At 42.0% G+C, this 16,385-nt stretch overlaps 1 protein-coding gene across 6 annotated transcripts in view; it reads left to right on the top strand.

The window, feature by feature from the left end:
• Nucleotides 1-1,048: 1,048 nt before the first annotated feature.
• The window catches only part of ZNF674 (zinc finger protein 674), a 31,476-nt gene continuing 16,139 nt past the window's right edge, over nucleotides 1,049-16,385 (top strand). Inside the window, exons 1-5 of one of the 6 annotated variants that reach the window (XM_033105575.1) lie at nucleotides 1,063-1,146; nucleotides 1,954-2,019; nucleotides 3,792-3,836; nucleotides 8,723-8,849; nucleotides 9,169-9,264. In XM_033105575.1, the coding sequence (XP_032961466.1) occupies nucleotides 1,102-1,146; nucleotides 1,954-2,019; nucleotides 3,792-3,836; nucleotides 8,723-8,849; nucleotides 9,169-9,264 (379 nt within the window). In that variant the 5' untranslated portion in view covers nucleotides 1,063-1,101. Of the gene's footprint in view, nucleotides 1,147-1,953; nucleotides 2,020-2,874; nucleotides 3,201-3,791; nucleotides 3,837-8,722; nucleotides 8,850-9,168; nucleotides 9,265-16,385 lie in introns of those variants that run through there. The other 5 variants (XM_033105586.1, XM_033105594.1, XM_033105622.1 and 2 more) reach the window with 5 other exon arrangements.

Raw genomic sequence — 16,385 nt, 5'->3', positions numbered from 1 at the left:
GGAAACAGAGGGATAAACCAGTATGTTCAGATGGAAGATTAAATAAATGTGTGATGTGATGGATTCCCTGATTGGTTTTGTCACATGCTTATCTCAAAAGTGCCTGGCAAGCGCTGACTCTAGCACAAGGAGGAATTGGGCTGTATCTGAGCTGAGACCCTGCAGTGCCCTGCCCAGGGAGTTCTGCTTGGTGAACAGGCAGGTACAATAAGCACACAGCACACACTTGGCCTCTTTCCCCTGGACCCTGACAAGAAACAGAAAACTTTCCTCAAGGGCACGACAGGCCTTTTTAGACGACCGTGGTGCCAAAGGTAGGCATTCTCAGAAATAACAGCTCTCTGCTACGTTAATGGTGAGTTTTCAAAAGAGCAAAAGCCAGATTCTCCCAGGACACCCAGGGTGCCAGAAACTGGAGCTCCTCGATTTCAGGAAATCAGGCATCAGAGTTTCTCCCTCATTTGTGCACATTGCTGGCCCCATAGCCCAGCTCCCAGCCCCTCTTCCAGGACACTTCCACGACTGACCCTGAACCCTGCCCTCAGACCCCTGCGCCTGAGAGAGTTCTCTGAGCCGAGCTCGGAGGGACCGGCCCCGCCCCCACGTGCGGCTGTGGACCACAGCAGGCACCGCTATTCTTCTGATTCCGAGTAGCTGGAGGAAGCGGAAAGCGTGGCTTTGGGAAAGATGGAGGGACGCGAACTCCCCTGAAGCGGGGGCTGGGGTGGGGTGGAGCGGCGACAAGAACGGCTGGCCGCGCAGGAGAACGAAGGGGGGAGGGGGCCTGGCCTGGACCTCGGAGGCGGCGGGACCCGGGCCGCGGGATTAGCCCGCTCGCCTCTCGCCGCCCGGAGATGCCTCCCCGGCCTTTCGTGCGACTCGTCGCGAAAAATGGTCGCATGCACTTGTCGCTCCATCTCGCTTCCTAGGGAACCACGTCAGACTCATTGTCCCCTAAGGGCGCCATGTTGGCAATTGGTGGCGGGGGTGGGGGGCGGGGACCGCTCCTGCGCGTGCGCGCCGCTCTGAACTCCGGCTCCCGGGTGACAAGAGTGACAGAGCGGAAGTGCTCTCTTGACCCCGAGGGTGGTGGGAGTCCCGATGCCTGATGTTCACCGCCCTGCGTTGTCGATTCCTGGAAGCGAAGTAAGGGGAGGCGGAGTTGGGGATGCGCTTGATGCGGTGGTTCCGAGGGACTTTGTGCTGATGTGTTTGCGCCCCAGGGGGTTGAGTGACAGGGTCGTGGGGGTTGTGTGTTGGGGGGCGGACTGTGGGGGGTCAGCTAGTGATTGAGTGATTCATTTACCGACCATTTACTGAGTTCCTAGTGAATACGAGGCACCGTTGAATTTCATATTAATCTTCACAGTAGCCCTGTTGAGTAGGTACTATGATTATCTTCATCTTATGTAGAGAAAGGAAGAACAGAAAGGCTCAGGAACCTGTCCATAGTCACACAGCTAGTAACCCCGGGGAGCTTTTTTTTTTTTTTTTGGTCATTTAGCACTTACGACTTTCTAATGTACCCTAAACTTATTTATCAAGTTTGTTGCTTACTATCTACCCTGCTAGACAACAGCTCCACACGATTGGGGAACTCTGATATTTTGTTCATTGATGCATCTCCAACACAAGAAAGTAGAACAGGTACATAGTAGGCACTCACCTTTTTTACTGAATAAATAAAAGCGGCAGAGTAAGCAGTCAGCTTGGTTGGAGCCTGGACTCTTCTGAAATAAAGCAATGCTTAGCTCTTCGTCCGGTGAAAATTAAGCTCTTGCTAAATGTTACCTCTTAAAACTAGAATGAGCCACTGTGCCTCCTGATGTCAAGTAAAACATTTGGGCTTTCTTCAGCTTCACTCCATAGAGGTTGCTCATTGCATCTCCTGTGTGGTCATAGTCTTTCCAGAGTCAGGATGCATAACTGAGACCACTGCTCACCATTGTTCAGACTCCAGTTTACCTGCCTTGGGCTTCCTTGGTCTGCAGAAGACCCAGTCTGAAGCCTCAGAAGAAGGTGAGTTCCTGGGGTCAGAGAAGGTGATCAGGTGCTGAAGTGATGGTCCCAGCTGAGATGCATTTATCTTTGAACCCTTTGGTCCTGCCTTCTCAGGAACCAGCGAGCTGTGAGGGGAATTGGAGTAGAAGCCTCAGCCCAGAGCCCAGACCCAGATGTTCAGGGCAGAATGAGGAGGATCACAGGACAGGGGGTCCTAGAACAGTTGGACCCACAGTGGCCTCTGTCCCTCCCTCTGTCCCATCTGAGAGAGAGCAAGGCTGGCATGCTGCCTCATCTTCTAGCCATCATGAAGGACTGGGTAACAATGAGCAGTTGGACCCTATTGGAGGAGAGAAGTGGAAGTTAACAGACCATTGGAGGGGCACTGCCTGCAAGGGCAGGATCAGGCTGGGAAGGATCACTACCAGCCTCATGGGGTTTTCTCCTCTCCTAACACACTTGTGCACACAGCGTTATGTTCCCTTCTTTTGCCATTGAATATTTCTGGATTTGAGTTAGTCCTGTGGTAGGAAAGTACCACCTGCCTCTAATAGAAATGTTGAATCTTCTCTACCCTGCCTACAGTGAAGAATGGGTTTTCTTGTTTGTTTTTAGGTTCGTTTGTTTTTTAATTTATGAGATTTCAGAGTCCTCTCTAGGTATGCTATCATCTAGTTCTGCCTCCTTTTGATGCTGCTGTAATGGAGAACATGACTTCCTAAGCTACAGGCACTGAACTCTGTTGTCGCAGCATTGCTACAGGGATTGCTACAGTAATGATTGCTCTGCACAAAAGGTCTTTGCCAAACCTTTCTTTTCAAAACTGCGCAACAAGGAAGAGCATGGCCACCAAATGGAACTCATGGAAAAGGGGGAAGGGATGGGGCAGGAACAGGGTGGTGGTGGGACAGTGAAGGGTGCAGGGTGCAGGGGGCAATGTCAGCTCCATTGGAACTAACCAGTGCTGTGCCCCTCACCTCCCAGCCCTCTTAGGCCTGGTTTGTCCCCTCACTCCAAACCACAGCAAGACATCCCTGTCCTCCAGACTTTGCTTGGGGTCTGTCACCTGTAAGGCTCAGTGTGATAATCAGTGATTTGTAATAATTTTAAATTTCTATTTGACTAGTAATTAATACTCACTGCCAAAAATGAGAAAATGCAAGTAAACAAAAAAGGAAAGGTGAAATCACCACTCAAAGGTAACTGTCAACATTTTAATAAATGCTCTTCTAGACTGCTCTACCTTCATACATACATACTGCTTCACAAATGGGATCACACTGCAGTTGCTTTTTTGTAACCTGCTTTTAAACATGTTAAGAAATAAAAACAAGATGTTGTAGCATTTTTAAAGCCCACCTGGTATTCCCATTTTGTGTTCTTATTTTTTAATGGAGTCCCATTTGCTGGAGGCTTAGTTGCTTCCAGATTTTTGAATGGTGGCAACAACTACAGTTAACATCCTTGCAGATTTGTGCTCATTTATAATTGCTTTTTAATGATAAATTTCCAGGAATAGAATTATTGAGAGAAAGGAGGTGTTGGGTTATTAATAGTTTCTGAGAAGATGTTTTTAAACACAAGTTATACATCTGTCCTGGAAGTGAAAAAAAATTCCACATGCAAAACCCACATGTGCTTAGCAGCATCTCAAGGGAACAGGCTGGCGCTACCAGGCCATGTTTCCAGATTATTCTACCCAGGGTGCAAAGGTGATTATTGTTAGGCTGGTGATGATGGTCTTATGTCTGTATGTAGTGATCTTAACCCTTCTAATTCTGCCTTTGTAGATCTCCATCCTTTGTCCAGGGCAGAACAGGATGGCCATGTCCCAGGTGAGTTCCTCATTTACCCCCTACTTTGTTTCAGGTGAGCTTGAGGCAGCTTTTGGGAATCTATATTGTAACCTTGAAAAATCTGTTAATCCCCTCTCCTCTGGCTGTTTTCTGTTCAACCTGTAATCCACCTTTGGTTACTCCATTCTTTACCCTCCCCACAAAAAAAGAATACGAAAAGATAGAAAGACAAAGACTTTTCTCATCTACTTCTTACTCTGGGAAATGCACCTCATCTTTTTTCTTTTCCTTCTCAGAGAAGATGTTTAAATATGTAGATTCACCTTGTTTCTTCCATTTCTTCACTTCCAGTTCACTTTTTGTTTTTACATTATGTTTAAAATAATGAAAGTAAATCCATGCTTAATAGATATAAAAAATAGTAGCCAAAACATCCCTATTTCTCACCACCACCCCATACCACGTTCTTCCTCAGAGATGCCCACTATTAACAGTTTGGTGATAATATGGTATGGATGCATTGACGTAAGTTTTTTTGCTTTTTTTTTTAATTTATTAGGGTGACAATTGTTAGTAAAATTACATAGATTTCAGGTGTACAATTCTGTATCACATCATCTATAAATTACATTGTGTGTTCACCACCCAGAGTCAGTTCTCCTTCCATCACCATATATTTGATCCCCCTTACCCTCATCTCCCACCCCCCAACCCCCTTACCCTCTGGTAACCACTAAACTATTGTCTGTGTCTATGAGTTTTTGTTTCTCATTTGTTTGTCTTGTTCTTTTGTTGTTTTTGGTTTATATACCACATATCAGTGAAATCATATGGTTCTCTGCTTTTTCGGTCTGACTTATTTCGCTTAGCATCATATTCTCAAGATCCATCCATGTTGTCACAAATGTTCCTATATCATCTTTTCTTACTGCCCAATACTATTCTATTGTGTATATATACCACAACTTCTTTATCCATTTATCTATCGAAGGACATTTTGGTTGCTTCCATGTCTTGGCCACCGTAAACAAAGCTGCAATGAACATTGTAGCACACATGTCTTTATGTGTAGATGTTTTCAGATTTTTTGGGTAGATACCCAGGAGAGGGATTGCTGGGTCATATGGTAATTCTATTTGTAATTTTTTGAGGAACCTCCACACTGCCTTCCATAATGGCTGAACCAGTCTGCATTCCTACCAACAGTGGATGAGGGTTCCTTTTTCTCCACAGCCTCTCCAACACTTGTTACTATTTGTCTTGTTGATGAGAGCCATTCTGACTGGGGTGAGGTGATATCTCATTGTGGTTTTTATTTGCATTTCTCTGATGATTAGTGACGTTGAGCATTTTTTCATATATCTATTTGCCATTTGTATGTCCTCTTTGGAGAAATGTCTCTTCAGGCTGTCTGCCCATTTTTCAATTGGGTTGTTTGTTTTTTTGTTGTTGAGTTTCCTGAGTTCCTTATATATTTTGGATATTAGGCATTGATGTAAGTTTAATTAACTAAAAATAGATACATGCATAATGTTGTGTGTGTTTTGCACCAACGATATCCTACTCCCATACCCATCCTGCTTTTCCCACCTGATGATATTCTAGGAAGTGTTACTCATAAATACATAAAGATTATTTCAGTTTCTGTTTCGTGGCACTGATATACCATTTAACCTTTTCTCTACTCATGGATACTTAGGTTTTCAATTTTCTTTTTCTGTTATAAACTGTGCCTCTTGAACAACCTTTTATGTATCTAATTGTCGAATAGTACAGGTATTTATGGAGAACACACCTGGAAGTTAGAATTTTAAGTAAAAGGTATTCACACTTCAAATTTGCCCTCTCAAATCCTAGGCTAATTAGTACTTTCACAACATTTTAAAGACCACATCATTTCTATGTTTAATTTTTCCCAGCTGTTAAATCATGCAAAGGAATCCAGTTCATTTTATGAAGCCACTTAACCTTAAATTTGAAGAAGATACTACAAAAATATAAATTATAGACCATTTTCATTTAAGAATACACATGCCAAAATTCTAGAAACATATTCTGAATAGAGCTTTAATAAATTTAATTGAGCATTTAAAAAAGTAATTTGTACACATGGTAAAAAATTCAAACAAAAGCTTTGTTCAACAAAAGGTGAGAAATAATTCTCCCTCTTATCCTGTCCCTGTCTCCTTCATTTTTTATGCATTCATCCAGAGATCATGTATGCATATCTATGTATCTCGATATAAGAATCCCTTTTTCTTTTTATTTCTTTTTCACATATTACAGCACGTTTTTGTCCTTTTCACGATCATCCTATTTCACTATGTATTTGATCACCCCAGGTTTTCTCACATCAGCACTCTTGACATTTTAGGCTGGATAATGCTGTGTTGTTGTAGAGCGCTTTTGTGTGCATTGGATGATATGTAACAACATCGCTGACCTGTACCCTCTTGATATCAGCACCCCCTTGTCATGAAAATGAAAAATTTCTACGGACATTGCCAAATGTTCCCTGGAGGACAAAATCACCCAAGGTTATACCCCACTTAGGAAAATGGCTGCTTGATATTCCATTGGCTGGAAATACCATTACATATTTACCTTGCTGCCAGGGATGTATATTTAGAATATTTCTAGCCTTTTGATGCCGTAAACAGCATAGTGATACATATTGATGTACATTTCAGTTTGTATCCATGAAAGTATGTCTGATCTGGAAGATAACTTTCTAGAGGTGAGAATTCTAAGTCAAAGGCTATGTGCATATTGAATTTTGACAGCTTAGGGCTTCCAAGCCAGGTGGCCCCCTGTGCTCACCAGTGTGGTCATGGTCCCTAGCACCTGAGCTTTCATTTGGGAGGGGTGAGAGGAGGGAGTGGGCTGCTCTGAGAACTCCTGCAGGTGACATATGAGTGTAACTGCCCGACATTTGCGTGTAACTGCCCTTCTGCACACTGTTTCCTGTCTCATATCCTTCTGCAGAGCTGAGTAAAACTGGTGCCTGTTGGGGCCTTATGAGTGCAAAATGTATTCTTGAATTTAAGACCACCAAGTATGTGTGTGACAGGATGGAATCCAGAGTGTAAATAGGTGGGTTATTGGAATTCGTGCACTTAGAAAAGTGAGTTCTTGTTTGGTGGTGACAAGCCAAACATAGACTTTCCTTTTATTACTTCAGTCTGCTGATGAGGCCAGATACAGACCCTCTGGCTTCCTGTTGTTTGTCTCACAATTGATTAGCTAAGATTAGAACTGTTGGTCGTCGTAAAGGAAAACCCCAGTTCAGTCTCCTTCTGTATAGGAGAAAAACCCAGTTCTTTCCTACTGTGTCTTTCTTGTGTTTCTCCTTTACTACTCATACAGAACACTTCACTTCTGACGCATCTAGACAACAAATACATGGAGGTTTTTCCTCACAACAAGCAATTTTCTGTGACCAGGTATCCTATAATTTAACTCAGTTTTAACACTAGCTACCTGGAGATAGCATCAAATCCCGCAGGATAAGGGCTCAGTCCCACAAGACTGCCTCCACCCCGCTTCTGATGCTAGTCACAAGCCCAGTTTATCACCCGTGCTTCTGATCAACCAACTATAAATCAGAGGTTCCAGTGATCCCTCATCTTGGCTAATTTGCTAGAGCGGCTCACAGAACTTAGGGAAACACATAAAGGATATGATGAAGGATACAGATGAACAGCCAGATGAAGAGATACACAGGGTAAGGTCTGGGGTGGTTCTGAATGCAGGAGCTTCTGTCCCTGTGGAGTTGGGGTGTGTCACTCTCCCAAGATGTGGATGTGTTCACCCACCTGTAAGCTCCCTGAATCCCCCACTGTAGGGATTTCGTGGAGGTTTCCTCACATAGGCGTGATCAATTATTAACTCCATTTCCAGCCCTGCACCCCTCTCTACAGGATGGTGGTTGGGGCTGAAAATGCCAAGCTCCTAAACATGGTTTGGTCTTTCTGGGGACCAGCCCCCATCCAGGAGTCCACTCAGAGTCACCTCATTAGAACGAAAGATGCTTCTAGCGCTCTTATCACTTAGGAACTTACAAGGGTTTCAGGAGTCCTGTGTCAGGGATGGGTCAAGATAAATATTAGAACAAAAGATGTTCCTGGTATTCTTATCACTTAAGAAATTACAATGGTTTTAGGAATTCTGTGCCAGCAACCGGGGGCAGAGACTAATCTATATCTTTTCTATGATCTCACAGTCATGACTGTGTATCTGTGTTTAAAACTGTTCTAGTGCTATATCCTCTGTGAAGCCTTCGGTGTCAGCCCCAAAGAGAATTGACTTCTTCCCCTCTGTTCCTAGTCCTTCCTCTGTTACTGCCCTCAGAGGGCAGCCCTCCCTCTTTTTCTCCCTCCCTCTCATATATGAATGTGTAAGTGTTGTTCTTTTTGCTCTATTAGACCAAAGCTCCTTCAGTTCAGGAGGTGTTACTTTTTATTAATCTTTACATCCTCAGAACTTATCAGCTTGGCCACTATTCAATAAATATGTGTTGAAAGAATGAAATTCCAGGGTAAGATATTTCTAACGCTTGATCTGTTTCTTCATAAAGCTTAAAATAATTTTGTTACATAAACACTGTATATCCTATATGGTGTCAAATTGTAGACAGTGAACAGCATAAAACAATTATATAGAGAAAGGCAATGCAGTGTCATGTTTACAAATGTGAGTGTGGAAACCAGACTACATGGATTTTTAATCCCTAATTCCTAGCTGTGTGACCTTGGGTGAGTAACTTTACACTCTGTGTGCCTTTGTGTCCTCATCTGTCAGGCTTCTGGGTGGGGGCAAAGATCAAGATCCTTAGGACAGACACAGGTTAGGCATTCTGTATACATTGCATATGTCCACCTCCCCGAGCCCAACAATCTGGGCTAAACAGTAATGTACTGTTGCAGGAATTGTTGACCTTCAGGGACGTGTTTGTGGACTTCACCTTGGAGGAGTGGCAGCAACTGGACTCCACTCAGAAGAGCCTCTACAGGGATGTCATGCTGGAGAACTACAGCCACCTGGTCTCTGTGGGTGAGGGACCACTCCACAGTGTGACTAGAATGCCCCCACTCGTGTCTCCCTCTCTCGTTTGCTGCACGCTCAGGGACATCTGAAGCCCTGAATGAATTCAGGCCTAAGGCTCACTGTCAAGAATTCATAATCCCATTTGCACCCTGTACAGGATGTTTGTGCTCTCGTCTTCTCTGTGAATGTTCTGCATGAGGGGCAAATAGCTGTGCTCGTGGGACAGTCACCAAGGCCAGACCATCCTCAGCCTGCAAGGATGAGCCTCAGTTTTGGAATGCTTCCAGCATTAATAACAAAATCCTGTGTCATTTCCCCGCCACAGGATACCTGGTGGCCAAACCAGATGTGATCTTCAGGTTGGGACATGGAGAAGAGGCCGGGAGGGCAGATGGAGAACCCACAATGCAGAGCTCTCCAGGTGAGCACTCACCAGCCAGTCAGGACAGGGGAGGGGAACCTAGCAGGGTAGTGAGAGCTTAGCCTTGCAGGCACGCCCAGGAGCTCTTAGAACCCTCAGCCTTTGGGACACAACTCAGGTCTGATGAAACAAGTTGCTGTGATATTCACAGGGTGCCCCCACCTAATGCCCTTCTACAAGCCCCTTGTTCTTTCTGGGGTTCAGACAGGGTGCCACCACTGCTGTTCCTTAGATCCCATCTTTACCTTCCTGCATCCTGGTTAGCTAATGAGAAGTGCCAAGTCTTTTCTCCTGCATTCTCCCCTCCTTTCTGTAAGTTTTTAGACTTTCTCCCTCTCTTAGGCATTTGCATTTTCATCAAAAGAGAAGTAGATGCAGGTGTGATATTTCCTCTTTATTTGGCATACTGTGGGTCCTTTAAGTCTGAGACTCAGAGTCTTGTCTTCAACCTCAGAGAAATTATCCTACCTGGTTTATTGGAGTTGGTGTGGACAAAAACTCTTTGCTAGTGAACTTGAACTCTATCAGGCCAGGTACCCACATGTCTTTGTCTGCCCTCATGATGAGAATGAAAAGTGTCAACCTTCACAGAGTTCTCTGTTTTCTCTTCTTATTTCCTCTCAGCTTCTCCCAAAGCTGATTTGGTGACACCTGTTTTCAGATTCCTCCTTTTATCAGTACTTCCCTCCCACTCAACTCTTTTGTCTTTTGTATTATCTATTTATTCAAAAAAATACCAAACTGGAGAGGACATTACTCCATGGTGGCAGGCTTCAGTGAGTGGTATCTCAGTCCTGGGCACAGCTGCTTTTTTCCATGTCTGTTTGTTTTTCTGTGGATTCAGAAACTCTTCAGATATTTGTCTTTGTCTTTGTCTCTCCCACTCACAGTGGCTACTCAGTGGGCCCATCCCAAAGAAGTCTGTCTAGAACACTGCTACCGTTCCGTGTGGTGCATAGACAAGCAGCCTGGGCGTGTTGGGCTCTAGGTAGAAATGCAGACGCTTGGGGCCACCTCAGACTGACTGAATCTGAATCTGCTTTTCAACAGCTGTTAGAGATTAGTGTCACAGCTCCATCTGTAGTCAGACTCACCCAGCTGACCCCAGGTGACTCCCTGGTGGCTTCCCCACAGCCCATGCCTCCCGGGGCAGTGGCATCGTCTCTCTCTCTCAGAGCCTCCCTGTTCGAGCGTGCACCCACCTCCCGGTAGCTTCTCCCAGGGACATTTTGAGCTACAATTTCCTCTTTATTGCTCAGTCATTCCCATATGTGCTGCACTGTAGAGATTTGTCAGGATTTTTGGTCTGCTGATGGCATGCTTTTTCCTATTTCGAGTATTTCCAGGGATTGTAATGACTGTGAGTCTCATTCATTTCAGTGGTATCCTGGAAGGAGGAAAAGCAAGCTAGAGGCACAATCCAGCCTTGGAGTCCCAATTCCCTTATATAAAAACTGCACAATATTAAAAGTAATGAGGACTCATGTTAGTGTAGGAGTGCGGAACATGTGGGTTATAGAGTAATCCTAATGCATTTCCAGTCACACCTCAAAGGACAGCCTCTTCTCACAGTCTCTGGTTTTAATTCTTCTGATGAGCACCTCCCTAGATTCAGGGAATACCCCACACCTGCATTTCTGGAGTTTTCAGTTTTAGCTCCCTTCTAAGAAAGATAAAGATGTAGCTGAATTACACGTTGGCCTTCTGCTCCCCAGCTCTTCCACAGTTTTTGTTCAATTTTTATTTTTAGTTTCTTTATTTTGCTGGTTCTTTGTTACATTGAATAATTTTGGAATCTATCCTAAATACTGGTGATTGTTTTGTTGTTTTAAATCTTTATTTATCATGTAGTAAACCTGGTTACATTCAGACCATGAGTTTTGTCTCGCCTTCTCTGGGTGTTACTTGCAATCAGTTCAGTTTTCAAAGGCTTTGCTGTGTTCCTTTGGGTCTGTGCTGCATATGCACCATGCAGGTGTTAGTTTGAGACCTGAGTAGTGGTTTAAGTCTTTGTGCAGTTTCAAAGGCTTTGCTGTCGTGCTTCAGGTCTCTCATGCATGTGTCACTCAGGTGTTCCTCTCAGACTTGAGCTATGGTTTAAATCTTAGTTTAGTTCAGTTTTTAGGGCTTTGGTATGAGGCTTTGCTTTCCTTTGCATGCACAGCCCTTGGATGAACTCATGTCTTGTGGGGGTTCATATGCCTTTGGGATAAAGTCTTGTAAAAAAAAAAAGAGTGGTCACAAAAGAGGAACCAATATATGGGCCTGCTTTTCCACTTTTTGACTTACCTTCAGAGTATGCCTGCTTTTGATTACTTGTCAGAGTCCCCAAGTACTTGCTTTACATATGTTGTTCAGGGTTTTTAGTTGCAATAATCAGTAGAAGAAAGAGGCTGTAGAGGACATACTCCATTGTGGCCAGAAATGGAAACCTCAATTTCATTCGTTCTTATTTTCATCTTTATTATTTCTGTCCTTCTGCTAGTTTGAATTTAATTTTCTCTTTTCCTAGTTTCATAAAGTGGAAGCTTAGAGCATTATTTTGATAGCTTCCTTTTCTAATATTGTGAATGCTATGACTGTCTCTAAGTACTGATTTAGCTGTCTTAACACCTTTACTGTGGTATAATTGACATACAAGAAATTGCACATATTTAAAGTGCACAATTTGATAAGTTTTGACATATACACACCCATGAATCCATCACTACAATCAAGATAATGAAGCCATAGAACGAGTTGGGAAGTATTCCCTCCCCTCTTCTGTTCTTTGGAAGAATTTGTGTAGAATTGGAATGTCTTCCTTAAATGTTTGATAGAATTCCCCAGTGAAGTCATCTAGGACTGGAGTTTTCTTTGTGGGAAGGCATTAAACTACAGTTTCCATTTCTTTATTAGATATTGGGTTATTCAGATTATTTCTTGAATGAACATTGGTAATTTGTGTCTTTCAAGGTGTTTGTTCGTTTCACCTTAATTGTCACATTTACTGGCATAAAGTTGTTCATAATATTCCCTTATTATCCTTTTTATTTTGAGAGCCAGTGGTAGTCTCATTTTTCTTTTAAAAAAGTCTGATTGCGTGTAGTAGTGAAAACAGGCAACTTCGTTTATAGGAAGATCTGTCCCCCAGTTAATGCCTGCTTCAGTGCTTCAGGCTGGAAGTTTTGAGTGGTAGAGGAAGAATGCTCAGCTTTTTCTTTCTTTACTTTCTTAGCTCTTCTCCCTCCACCTCACCTTCAACAACTAGGCCATCTCTGTCTCTTTGGGTGAAGCAAGTAAGGAAGGAAGGAGATACAAAGGACAGAAATAGTTGGACCTAACTAATAAAGATGCAATCTGATATTGGTGCCCTCCATGTGTGGCAGATTCCAAAGACCAGTTCTTCCTGTCCTTGGTACTTTTTTGGTTTCCTTGGTGATGCCCTAGCTAGGTCCCCTGACTACAGTTTCCTCTTAGCACAGCAGTGTCTCTTTTCCAACAAGTTGTTTAACATTATCTCTTTCTCACCCCCAGTCTCCAGTCCCATAGTACACCTCCAATCTTTTTGCTGAGGTCACCTTGATGCCAGCAGAAAGCCCTCTTTCCAGTAACTCAGCCCTCCTCATTTCCAGAGGGTTCATATCTGGCTCATGGAGTGTGTGTGTGTGTGTGTGTGTGTGTGTGTGTGTGTGTGTGTGTTGGGACCTGCACCTTGATCTCTTCACCCCCTGTGCAACCCCTGCCACATTCAGCCTCAGCCTGCCTGTCACCGATAAAGTTTTTCTAGATGCAAATCAGGTGCCAAGTCCTCTGTGTCCCCCAAACTCTAGTGGACATATATCAAGCAAGTTGTCTTCTTCAAGTCCTTACTATATTGGGGGTGACGCAAACATACTCCTCCCTCTTCTATTGTTGGAGAGAGAAAATGTCACAGCTGTCCAACAGCTCTCTACAAAGAAATTTTCTTCCTCAGCTTCTTCAACCTTAAAACTCTTCTACTTTTAAGGTGTATGTTACTGCTAAGGGACATTAAGTGACTTTGACCTACTCCCTTTAAGCCCTGCAAAGGTCTCTGAACTGGGGAAGCACTTGGTAGTAGTTTATTACCAGCCTTTGCAACAAAAAGAATGGTGTTTTTTACACTTACTTTTTTCTTGTGATGCTGTACATGGATTCTAATAGCATGTTAAACTAATTCCCTGAGAACATGGATTGCAATTGGGTGGGAAGATACAGCTTCCTGAAATAGCTAAAACTTCAGCTTTTGAACAGGAAGCATCGATGTTAAAATGCGGAATTCTGTAACCTTATGCAGCCAAACCAATGGTACAAACAGTGCATGATTTAGACCAGTGCTACCCAATAGAACTTTCTGCAAATATGGCAATATTATTTCTATATATAGAATTGTAGTATGGGCACACTGTTTACATTTTGATAATCTGGGAATTGTGAATTGGTATATTATAATTTTCATTTCCTTGATTACTAGTAAAGGTATTTAACATTTTATATGGTATTGACAAGGATTTTCTCTCTGTGGCTTGTCTGTTGATATCCTTTATTCTTGTTTTTGTTCAGGTGTTTATCTTTTTTATTGATTTATATGGATTTTTTATATAGTGTAGATTTCAATTTGGTGTGTAGTCAATATCTTTTCTTAGTCTTGGTTATTGATGGTATATTTTTAATTTTATTTTTTTATTAGTTTCAGGTGTACAAAACAATGTAATAGTTAGACATTTATCATTTATATCCCTCACACAGTGATAACCCCCTCCCTCCATCCACTACCCCTCTGACATCGCACACAACCATTACATTTCCACTGTCTCTATTCCTAATGCTGTACTTCACTTCTTGTGACTATATTGTATATATAAACTTGTAGTTGACATTCATTATTGTTCAGCTTCAGCTCCAGGTGTACAGTGCAGTAATCAGGCACCTACATCATCCCTGAAGTGGTCTCCTTAATAAGACAAGTGTCCATTGGATACCCTACAAAGTCTTTACAACGTTATTGATTACATTCCCCAAGCTGATTTTTGTATCCCCATGGCAATCTTGTGGTTACCGATTGTGCTTTCTAATCCCCTCAACTTCTCCTTCATCCCCACCCCACCCCCTCATCTAGCAACCCTCAGTTTTTCCTCTATATCTCTGATGCTGTTTCTGATTAGTTCGTTCATTTATTCTCTTTTTTGATTCTACATATAAGTGAGATCATATGGTATTTGTCTTTCTCTGTCTGACTTATTTCACTTAACATAATGTTCTCTAGGTCCATCCATATTGTTGCAAATGGTAAGATTTCATTCTTCTTTATGGCTGTGTAATACTCCATTGTATAAATGTATCTGAGTTTCTTAATCCAGTTGTCTACCAATGGGCCTTTTGGTTGTTTCCATGTCTTGGCTATTGTGTATAGTGCTGCAATAAACATAGGGGTGCATAAAGATTTTCAAATTAGAGTTTTGGATTTCTCTGGATAGATACCTAGGAGTGGAATTGCTGGGTCATAATGTAGTTCCGTTTTCAGTTTTTTGAGATATCTTCATACTGATTTCCATAGTAGCTGCACCAATCTGCAATCCCACCAACAGTGCACGAGGGTTCCCTTTTCTCCACATCCTCGCCAGCACTTGTTTCTTGATTTATCGATGATAGCCATTTTGACTGGGGTGAGGTGGTATCTCATTGTGGTTTTTATTTGCATTTCTCTAATGATTAGTGAGGTTGAGCATTTTTTTCATGTGTCTGTTTGCCATCTATATGTCCTCTTTAGAAAAATGTCTCTTCATGTCCTCTGCTCATTTTTTAATTGGATTGTTTGTTTTTTTGGAGTTGAGTTGAGTGAGTTTTTTATAAATTTGGGATATTAACACCTTATTAGATATATCATTGGCAAATATCTTTTCCCATTCAGTAGGATCACTTTTTGTTTTATTGAAGGTTCCCTTTGCTGTGAAAAACTTTTTAGTTTGACGTAATCCCACATGTTTATTTTTTCTCTTACTTCCCTTGCTTGAGTGGATACATCAGTAAAAATCTTACTCCGGGTAATATCTGTAAACTTTCTTCTTATATTTTCTTCTAGGAGTTTTATGGTTTCAGGTCTTACATTTAAGTCTTTACTACATTTTGAATTTATTCTTGTATATGGTATAAGGAGGTGGTCCAGCTTCCTTTTTTTTAATGTGTCTGTCTGGGTTTCCCAGCACCATTTATTGAATAGACTGTCTTTACCCCACCGTAAATTCTTGATTCCATTGTCGTAGATTAAATGACCATGGATTTATTTCTGGGCTCTCTATTCTGTTCCATTGATCTATGTGTGTGTTTTTATGCCAGTACCATGCTGTTTTGATTACTGTAGCCTTGTAGTACAATTTGATTCAGGTATTGTGATACTTCCCACTTTGTTCTTATTTCTCAAGATTGCCGAAGCTATCCGGAGTCTGTTATGGTTCCATATAAATTTTAGGATTGTATGTTCTATTTCTATGAGAAATGTTCTTGGTAGTTTGATAGAAATTGCATTGAATCTGTATATTGCCTTAGGCAGTATGGACATTTTAACGATATTAATTCTTCCTATCCATGAGCATGGTATGTGTTTCCATCTATTTGTGTCTTCTTTAATTTCTCTTTTCAGTGTCTTATAATTTTCTGAGTACAGATCTTTTACTTCTTCGGTTAAATTTATTCCCAGGTATTTTATAGTCTTTGAAGCAATTGGAAATGGGATTGTTTTCTTAATTTCTCCTTCTGATATTTTATTATTGGTATATACAATGCAACTGATTTCTGAATATTAATTTTGTATCCTGCTACTTTACTAAATTCATTTATCAGTTCTAATAGTTTTTTGGTGGAGTCTTTAAGGTGCTCCCTATATAGTGTCATGCCATCTGCATATAATGACAATTTTACTTCCTCCGTATGAATTTGGATGCCTTTTATTTATTTTTCTTGTCTGATTGCTGTGGCTAGAACTTCCAACACTATGTGGAATAGAAGTGGAGAAAGTGGGAAAACTAGCCTTTTTCCTGATCTTAAGGGGAATGGTTTTAGCTTTTCTTTTTCTTTTTTAATTAAAGTTTATTGGGGTGACAATTGTTAGTAAAGGTACATAG

The sequence above is a fragment of the Rhinolophus ferrumequinum genome, chromosome X (genome assembly GCF_004115265.2).
Source record: "Rhinolophus ferrumequinum isolate MPI-CBG mRhiFer1 chromosome X, mRhiFer1_v1.p, whole genome shotgun sequence".
NCBI classification, from domain to species: Eukaryota; Metazoa; Chordata; class Mammalia; order Chiroptera; family Rhinolophidae; genus Rhinolophus; species Rhinolophus ferrumequinum.
The sequence above is the reverse complement of the archived record's forward strand: the minus strand, read 5'-3'. Positions and strand labels throughout refer to the sequence as shown.